At 40.4% G+C, this 10,391-nt stretch overlaps 1 protein-coding gene across 8 annotated transcripts in view; it reads left to right on the top strand.

Annotated features, from left to right (window-relative positions):
* The first annotated feature begins 252 nt into the window (after nucleotides 1-252).
* Nucleotides 253-10,391, top strand: part of LOC138299710 (putative nuclease HARBI1) — a 167,400-nt gene continuing 157,261 nt past the window's right edge. For 3 of the 8 annotated variants that reach the window (XR_011204819.1, XR_011204818.1, XR_011204816.1), the window contains exon 1: nucleotides 253-336. Coding sequence is in view for 2 of the 8 variants with exons in the window: in XM_069238225.1 (XP_069094326.1) it covers nucleotides 329-336 (8 nt within the window). In the remaining 6 variants the exon portion in view is untranslated. Of the gene's footprint in view, nucleotides 337-521; nucleotides 597-10,391 lie in introns of all 8 variants that reach the window. The other 5 variants (XR_011204822.1, XM_069238225.1, XM_069238215.1 and 2 more) reach the window with 2 other exon arrangements.

Genomic DNA, 10,391 nt, shown 5'->3' with positions numbered 1-10,391 from the left:
GATGTGCGCGTTTCGTGGCATAACACTCTGTATCAATAGCACTCCACTTCCTTGGTCTTGTGACCAGAAAAGGATTACACTCAACTCGGCAACTTGAGGGCCAAGTGTCTGCTTTTCTGTCTCTCGTTTATTTCTTCGGCATTTCCATCTGATGCCGGTTTAAAATTTCAAGATGGCGGCCGCATTGGAAACGCTGTTTTAGACATGCACTTAATGAGAGAAGGATGTGTCCTTCTTTCGTTTCTTTTTCCCTTAAAAGGACGAGTTTTGAAAATACTCGGTTGCTTGATGCCGGAATTGAAGGGTCTACTCTGTATTGGTGTACGAGATGTTAAGGTAATTAGAATTACTAGGGACTGATTACTATCCCAATACATATGCCTATAAATTGTAAGGCATTTGCATAATTGTCTTCTTCTTTCCTCTGGAAACACCTAACTATATGGGGAGAGTCTATCAGACTTGTCTCCCTACTCAGACCATATACTGAAAAGCTTCTTTCCTCATTTGATTTGTTTCAGATACCTTACATTTTGATGTGTGATCGACTTTTGGCAATCATAGGTTACTATTCCATTGGAGATTAATAAGTACAGGTTAGTTGGATTGTTGGATTGATTAATATGTAGACATTTGATTCTATGTATTGGATATGGGACATCTATGGTTCTTGTCTTACAGACTTGTTATGACTTTGAAAGAGAGTGCGGACTTGTAGCTTCAATAGAATATAACAAACAGAACAAGAATAGGTACACATTCTAATATATCTTTTTCTGCCAGTGTGCTCACTGGAGTTCTTAGATATAAAAATAAATCACCGACCATCTCTGATTTCTGAACTCCTGTGTTACTATCTGAAACACTTCTCTTTTGGAATTGGTCACTACTAATTTGCATGGGGACATTATGCCCATTGTTTCTCTCACATTAATTTCATTTGCCTGTTTGACTTATAAAACTGCCAACATGAATTGGGGATACTTAGAAAGATGGTTTCTGTTTGCTTTTAGTGCACTTATAATTGGGTGATTGTTGTGGTATCATGGTGTATTTTATTATTCACATACTTTTAACTTCATGACACTTATATCTTCAGTATAATGCCGATATATTGTGGGACGATTTTAATGTTTTGGTTGTTATTTAATTGGATATTAGCGGAAGTATAGGTCAAAATAAGTGATTATGTTATTATTTGTTTTGTCAGCCTTGATAAAGTCCTTTGTAGGACGAAACACGTGTCGGCTGATTTTGGGTGAATCTTACAATCTATCTCCTCATTTTATGAAAAGAAATCCTTCCGCTTCAAGTCATCAGAGTGGATGAATTCCACTCACATAACCAATTGATTGATTTTGCTTTTATGGATTAGGAATGCCTCAATGGAGGAACTGTTTCGTTTTTGACTTAATTATGTAATTTGTTAAATATTTGTTAACACTTTATGTAACATCAGGTTATTTGTCATATAACTTTAGTTGTGTTGTAATTCATGTACACCTTTTTGGGTAAATGTGTTATATTTATATTATGTGGATTAAATTTAATGATTAAATAATATGTTCTTTTGAAACCATCACGTACCATACTGATACCACATTTGAGTACATAATTTATGTCAGCATAGTTCTCTGTCATAATTTAGGGATTTATGAACTCATCAGATTTGATAGTGTAATAATATATTTTCATGTGTGCTGCATTCCCATTTTGGATACAATTATACTTTGTGGAAAGGTTTGAATGAAGTGTAATCAGGGCAGGGCATAGCTTCTCCAAGCAATCCTGTCAGGAAGGCCCACTCCTCTCACAACCAGGCCCCTTTATCTATTATCTGGCCTCAATATACATTTCTCAGTGAGAGGGCCATCAGCAGCCCAGGAAACAGCGGCTCATAGAAGTCTGCAGAAACGTTATGCATAGAAATCCCACCTTTTATAAGAGTGGTAATTCCTAAATAATAATTTTCAATTCTACTTTACAATTTAAGAATATTATAAAGTACAATCAGAATGAGTGGAAGAAGTATTTCTCGAGCCACTACCAATCCCTATCTAGCATTTAGTAAATGCAACAATGTAGTTCAGAAATTCCTAATAGCAGCATCCAGCCTTGCCACAGAGAAAATCAATTTTGGGGATATTACAATGTAAGGAAATATAGATATTTTACGTGTCCTGTGTGAGACTTGATAGCCTAGGGATGGTCTTCTTCCCAAAGTGTTACCTACCTCCTCCACTTTTCTGACCTAGATTTTGCTGCCTTTAGTACTCTGTGCACTTTACTACTGCTAACCAGTGCTAAAGTGCATGTGTTCTCTCCCCTAAATCATGGAAACGTTGACTTAACCCCATTTTGTATGTTTAATTCACTTATAAGTTCCAACTGAAGTGCACTATATGGGCCCAGGGCATGTAAATTAATTGCTACTTGTGGGCCAGCAGCACTGTTTGTGCCACCCACTCAAGCAGTCCTCTAACCATGTCTCAGGCCTGCCATTGCAGACCCTGTATGTGCAATTTTACTCTGCCATATCAACCTGCCAAAACCCTTTTGCCAGGCCAAACCTTTCCCTTTTTATATATCTCTCTCGCTCTCTCTCTATATACATATATCTATCTATATATATATATATATATATATATATATATATATATAGATATATATATATCGCAATCTGGAAGCAATTGCAATAGGTTGGTCACGTTTGGTGTCTCTGGACTCACAATTAAAAATCACAACGTATGGTGAAGTCCGTTTTTAAAGTGCAATCCTGAAACTGTCACTTTTAGATAGTTGGCATTTGCCTACTTTGGACATTTGGTGCCTACTGCATGTCTCTGAACACACATCTGGGGTGGGTGACACCTGGGCTTATGCATTCACTCTAGACAGCCAAACACAAAGGGAGTTTAGGTGTGGCTGATGGGCCATGCACTGCCTGAATGGCCATGCTGGGCAGGATGGGAGGTAGATGCTGGGCACAGTCATGCACTTACTCTTGAATAAGCTGTGACCTGTCTCCAAACACAGGGCTGAGTGACCCAGATCCTAACATCCTGCATTGAAATCCTGCTTATAGGCAATGTGACCTACACATGGGTGACATTAATATTTAAAATGATGATGTAGGCCTGTTAAAATGGGTTACTTTGACAGGTTGAAATTTCAGTTTAATACTTCCACAGGCAGGTTACCTGTGTATAGCTACCAGGCTGAGCACAACTGTAGTTACTCAAATGTAGCACGCACCTATTCACACATGTTCATGAATAACCAGCCCAGTGCCCCTTACACTAGCTGTGTCTCAGTGGCCTTACTATTATGGTGGCAATTGCTGGTAAATCTTAAGGCACATATTTATACTTTTTTAGCGCTGCATTTGCGTAATTTTTTTACGCAAAAAAGGCGCAAACTTGCAAAACACAATTGTATTTTATAAGTTTGCACCGTTTTTGCGTCAAAAAGCGGGGCAAATGCGGCGCTGAAAAAGTATAAATATGGGCCTAACAGTCAAATTTACCATGTAACTATAGTGAGTGAGACTTGAGTAGTGTGACTCACCAACAGTAAAGATCTAAAAACAGGGCGATCCAAATCAAAAATTTCTGGCTTACTAAATGAGAGGAACTCATTTTCAACAATCTGGGTACCTACACTATTTATATATCATCAAGCTATGTGAATGTAGAATTAAGAAAAACTATGTTCTTTCAAAGCAATGTTTTTGTCCTTGATTTTGTGGTATACAACAGAGAGCAGAGACTTTGCGACAGTCATCTAGAAGAAGCTCTGTAATGGAGTACCCACATCTCTACTGGATAGATTAAGACTGAAAATATAGAGGTGGTAGGTTTGGGTTAGGTAGAACCTGTAAGGTAATTACCACTGCCTTCTTGTCTTATCCCCTCTTTCCTCTCGGCGTGGATGAGAAACGTCAGTTAGACGAACACACTATGCTGCCCACTCACTTGGATAATTATTGAGGATGTATGTATGTTGTATCGTGCCCAAGACAGAGGAGCAATCAGGGAACGAATGTATGGGGGTAGTGTTGAGTTCCAAGGGGGAAGGTTTCTGAAATTCTCAAGCTCTCCGAGTCTAGAGTGAACCATAAAATGGATGCTCTGTACTTCCCCGTCTTGGTAGACTTTAAAACCCTGCACCGCCAAGTCTATTGTGAGGTCTCTCTAGTTACAAGAGCCACGTTGCTGAAGCTGTGACACGAGGTCTTTCCTTTCCTCAAAGCCGCCCGTGGTGGTTCATTTTCTAAATTTAGTATGCACTCTACTCACACCGCATTTATTCAACTTTAACAAGAAGGGAAACTTTCCAAACGAACTGCAGGTTCAATAACCATATATGTCTTCCCTTAAATGTACATTTGCTCACCTGTGCAGAATTCCGCAATATGTTGTCCTTTATTTCCAGCGTGCATCTTGAGATGTGCTTTAAAAAATAAGTATTTTGATAACTTCTATTAAAAAAATAAAAGAAAAGATGACTAAGGGTTTATGTAAAATGCTCAACTAGATAAATGACAAACAGTCACTAACCAATAATGTGGACATTTAGGGGCATATTTATACTCCGTTTGCGCCGAATTTGCGTCGTTTTTTTCGACGCAAAACTAACTCCATATTTATACTTTGGCGCTAGACGCGTCTAGCGCCAAAGTTCATGGAGTTAGCGTCATTTTTTTGCGTGAACACCTTCCTTGCGTTAATGATATGCAAGGTAGGCGTTCCCGTCTTAAAAAATGACTCCGATGCATATGCGTCGTATTTATACTCCCGGGCAAAAATGACGCCCGGGAGTGAGCGGGTCTAAAAAACCCGCATTAGCGCCGGATTTTAGCGCCTGGGTCAGGGCAGGCGTTAAGGGACCTGTGGGCTCAGAATGAGCCCAGAGGTGCCCTCCCCTGCCCCCAGGGACACCCCCTGCCACCCTTGCCCACCCCAGGAGGACACCCAAGGATGGAGGGACCCACCCCAGGGACATTAAGGTAAGTCCAGGTAAGTATTTTTTTTTATTTTTTTTTGTGGCATAGGGGGGCCTGATTTGTGCCCCCCTACATGCCACTATGCCCAATGACCATGCCCAGGGGACAGAAGTCCCCTGGGCATGGCCATTGGGCAAGGGGCATGACTCCTGTCTTTGCTAAGACAGGAGTCATTTCAATGGGGGATGGGCGTCGTAAAAAAATGGCGCAAATCGGGTTGTGGCAATTTTTTTTGCCTCAGCCTGACTTGCACCATTTGTGGACGCCCATACGCCATTTTCCCACTACGCCGGCGCTGCCTGGTGTACGTCGTTTTTTTTAACGCACACCAGACAGCGCCGGCGGCTAACGCCGGCTAACGTCATTGAATAAATACGGCGCCCGCATGGCGCTTCAGAATGGCGTTAGCCGGCGCTAATTTTTTTGGCGCAAAACTGCGTTAGCGCAGTTTTGCGTCAAAAAGTATAAATATGGCCCTTAGAATACAATTACTATCTTCTTGCATCATAGGTGACAACTTTCTTGAATATAATTTAACTATCAGTGTTTCAAGTAAATCGTTTTTTTACTTAAACTCTCCTTTTTGTTGTTTCATGTACCCTGTCATGTGACTGTTCTTTTGACAAAAGAGGTCGAATTCATAGCGATTTACTATTGCTGTGTGCTTTCTTTGGTGCACAACAGTGATGCAGGGTTTCAGTATGGTCAGTTGGGTAACTGGGGGGGGGGAGTCCGAAACGACATTATCAACTTCCCAGTGAATTCCTAATTTCTCACTGGTCCCTCAGTGTCCGACTGGTAATTATCATTAACTCAGTCCCCTAGAGGTCCCCATCATCCCAGTATTGGAATCTTCGATGATGGAGTTAACAGGGAAAAAAAGGCTACTCTTAGAATACGTATGTTTGAAATTGAAATAAGGTCACCGGATGACTTCATCTCATCAGGAACAGCAACACTGTGTTTTTCTTGATCAACTTTTAACATTATGGGAGTTGTAGCCCTCGTTCATTTCACCTACACCAATTACTAACACACATGAAAACCCAGGATTGCAATATGTATCTCTGATGACATCGACTCTTCAGATAACATTAACTAAAAAGTGTCCTTATACAGCAACACATAGGTAAACAATTTTTCTTCTGTGGTCGGAGTAATTAATTGCAGTTACTGTATTATTTAATGTTTCTGTTGTGTGTTCGATTTGTCTAAGGGATACTGGGACATCTTTACAAGCAATACTCTTGGGTTTGGGGCACGCTCGGAACCTTGATTTCACTTCCACACTGCATTAATATGACTTTCAGCGGAAATGATGACATGACAGGCAGTGATACACCTCTGAGTCAGGGCAGTATTTCTTGAGGTGAATTACTTGATGTGCCACCTCTATTAGTGTATTGTATTGCGGTCAGTGGTGGTCTCTCCTGCTCTTGTGCTAATATCCAATCAATAAATTACCACCAGCAGACACTCAGCGTACAACACGAGATATGTATGCTTGAATGCTAAACTACCAGAAACCTTTCTGTGAGGATCCACAAGCCACTCATTTTTTCAGAATTAGCTTTTCTGATTTGTCTCTTTATTAACATGAAAAGCAAACCACTTGAAATATTAACAATGCTGAGTATGAAAGCATTTATATGGTGAGTGGCTTAGCATCTGTCTTGTTTTATTCTTTCTATTTTTATTGGCAATTGCTCTTAGCATTGCCAAAGCAAAATGTAATAAAATGAAAAAACATCTTTACAGTCCTTTTCTTCTCGCAACTCAGCTTCAGAAACATTATCAATGTGCTTGGAACCAGCTCTGCAAGCAATGAATATCAGAACAGAGAACGAGTGAATTATTCACGTTTTGTCTTCCATATAGCAGAAGGCACGTTCATTACAAAATACATTGTGTCATCAATTTGCATCTAATTTTGCTAACTTTTTCACTATTATATTACTGCATGTAGATCATTTGCTTTAGACTTAACATTTGTTATTTGGCATTACATACGATATGCTTATTAGTTCTCTTTTAAGAATGTCCATATGTTTGGGTATTTCTAAAGTTTAAATCTAGCAGGTTAGTAACAGAGTGCTGTACAAGGGTCAAGACCCAGTAGGGGTACATGCTGGAGGACACAGGTAAATGAGGTAAAGTTAGTGAGAGAGAGAAGTCAGTGTATCAGGTCGTTCTACTTGGAGAGGAGAGTTTTCCATTTCTTCCTGAATTATAGGAGAGTTGGTAACGTTCTGTTGTCGGAGGAAAGGTTGTGCTAGATTGTGGTGCATAGGCTTGTTTTCTCCATCCTGCATTGTTGATTCTTTAATCTGGTGATATCTGAACTCCTCGTCTGGTGCTGACCTCCAGATATTGGTAATTAGCTAGGTAGACAGGGGACTTAGTGCAAAATGCCTTGTATATAATGCAACTGGACTTGAATATGAGCGAGACTGGGAGGGGGAGCCAATGTAGGCCCTTTCATTTAAGTGTAATATGGTTGCATTTCTTCTGCTCCTTGTTGAACCATGATGCCGAGTATAGGTTTCCTTTCATGACAGTGTAGGTGGTATTTAGGATGCTGTTGAGAATTGTGCTGCCTCCTTCTAGGTCAGAGAGAACTAGGACTTGACATGTCGTTGAAGTCTTCTCCTAGGAGAAAAAATTTCACTTTTGTCAGGATAGAGATTTGGAACCATGTTCTTTTGGTCTTTTTGACAATGCATATTTTTTGAGTGAGAAACTTGAGTTGGGTGAATCCAAGGCATTTGCCATGTTCTTTCAATTGGGGTGTGAAGTCCATTAGGTTTAAGTTCCAGAGCATCTGGCTTTGTTGGCAAACAGGAGGAAGTTAGTCTTCATGGGGTTTAGGAGATGGTACTTTGTTGGCATCCAGCTTTTGTGGTGTGTTCGAGGCAGGCTTTAAGACTCTGCATGCTATTAGTTCAGAAGAGTTTGAGGCAATGCTGGATGTTATCAGCATACTGGTGGATATTGCTGTTACAAGGATGGCCCAAGTGCAAGGATTGCCCAAGTTTTTCAAAGGGTGAAAATGATGGGTGACAAGATAGACCCTTAGGAATACCCCAGGTGACAGGAAGAGTCTAAAGTATGATGGTTCCTATCTGAACAATATACTGTTGGCTCGTGAATTAGGATTGTAGGATTGTGCTAGCAAATCCGATTCACATTTACAGGGTGTGGTTCAGTGTAGGAGGGCTTATAGTGTTGACATTTGCTGTAAGGATGAGAAGGACTAGGGGGCAAGGTTCATTTTTGCTGTAAGGAACAGGGAGTCATCAACTATTCCGACCTTGGCTGTTTCAATACTGCAGCATAGGCTGACCCACGATTGATAGTCTTCGAGTAGGTTAGCCTTGATAATGCACTCCTGTGACTGGGTGATGACTGAATTCTCAATGATTTTTCCAACAAATGAGAAGAGCATTATACAACAGAAGGTGGCAAGGTCAAATTGATCTAGTGTAAGCTTTTTCAGCAAGGGGAGGATTTGCCCAGTCTTGAGGCTGTCTGAGAAGGTGACCTGGGTCAGCAAGGCATTGACAATGAGGAGAAAGGGTGTAAGGCCTTCTACTTGAAAAATCTTGATGATGGAGGGTGAAGCATATACTCTTTATAGGAACTGGCTTTGAATGAGTTCAGAATGTTGGAGAGGTCTGTGTTAGATTGTGTTGAAAATTGCCCAGTTAGTGGTGCAGCAACTGCGTGTAAGTGATGGTGTGAATAACAATGATGAAGTGGTGATGTTGCGTCTGAATTTCTTGATTTTCTCCATGAAGTATAAGTTGATAGCATTATGTATGTCAGCTGAAAGTGTGATATGAGGTTACAAAATAGGGTGGAAAAGTGTCTAGCAGCTTTAGAAAGGGCTTTGCTTCTGTTCATTGCACCATTGATAGTAGATTTGTAGTTGGTGCCGGCAGCTGTGGTGATGATGGAGCAACAATTGGAGTGAAGTGCTGGTATGATCCTTGTGGCCTTCTGATTCACAACATTTCTTCCCATTTCTTTGTCTGGTGTCCTTGTTTTCCGTAAGTTCTTTGGTGTGCCAAGGTAATTATGACTTATTATGTAGGTTGATTAATAGTCTTGGAGTACTTCTAGATTGCTGCCCTTGAAGGAGCAGAAGGTAACTTTCTTTTTCTGCTGTTGTCCATGTTGGGGAGTGGCTTTTGTGATGGTGAAGGGGATGGCAAAGATGATAGGGAAGCGTTCCTTTTTTCAAAGACAGGTGATGTCTGCCTTTTGTAAGGATCATCCGTCCATCCTCAATTGGTTGCCTTACTTGCCTGAAATAATTTATTAGTCCACTTTAAACACATACCTGCATGCTATAGCCACACAGGTACAGTGTCCTGGAGCTATATTCTTTACATTTTCTTTCCTTCTGGGTCATCTATCAGGTTAACTTTTTCATCTGGAGTTTCCATCCAGGCTCTAACTGTTGAGCTTCTCTTTTCTGTCCTTTCTTTTAAACACCAGGCACCCTGGCCTATGGACAATTAAGGCATGTGTTATGGGTGATTTAGAAATATTTTAAAAAAAAGGTTTAGGCTTGTCAAAGGGATTTAATTCGCCAGATCGTATTAGCAATTTAAAAATTGAACATCCAGGTTGCAGTGGGAGGCTTGGAGACATGTTTTGCATTGTCACTTTGGTGGGGGAACGATATATTGCTACAGTCTACTAGTGACATTTAACTTACAGGTCCAAGGTACATTGTTGTACCATATACTAGGGACCTATCAGTAAGTTAAATGTGTCAGTTAGATGTGTAGCCCATTCCAGTATATCTTATGGGTCTTAGCATATGCACTGGGGGCCTGATTAGCAGTGTCCTAGGGCGCAGAGTCAAAATATTAGTAGCAGCAGCAGTCCAGAAAATATTCGGGGTGGCCATATCATTAGAGGCATTTTATTACAAATACCATATCTGCACCCACATTGTGGACCACCTCTTATTTGAATCTAGTCTGCCGCTCAGATTTCCTGTCTTCCTTCACAATGTGCCTCAGTTTTCAATCGTAAAACATTTTCAGAAACCACTTGCTAGAGACGGTGGTATTACTGTGTCACCTAAAATAAATCCTTTCACTAACTGCTATGTCCTATTCTCCTCTGAAAACGACTTCTACATCTATAGGACAACATTTTTTACCTTAATAAAAATGAGAATTTTAGAAGAAACTCATGCAAGACTCTATCTCTGTATTCAACAGTTTGCTTGAGTGGATATAAGACTTTGTGACAACTTCTTGTTTCATTAAATATTGCTCCTCCTGTTGTCTATGTTGACTTCAGCACTAAGCTAAAACAGAGACATAATTAACTTCTCTCCTGAAAGAGGCTATTGAAAGTCATTCCAAGA

The sequence above is a fragment of the Pleurodeles waltl genome, chromosome 1_2 (genome assembly GCF_031143425.1).
Source record: "Pleurodeles waltl isolate 20211129_DDA chromosome 1_2, aPleWal1.hap1.20221129, whole genome shotgun sequence".
NCBI lineage: Eukaryota > Metazoa > Chordata > Amphibia > Caudata > Salamandridae > Pleurodeles > Pleurodeles waltl.
The sequence above is the reverse complement of the archived record's forward strand: the minus strand, read 5'-3'. Positions and strand labels throughout refer to the sequence as shown.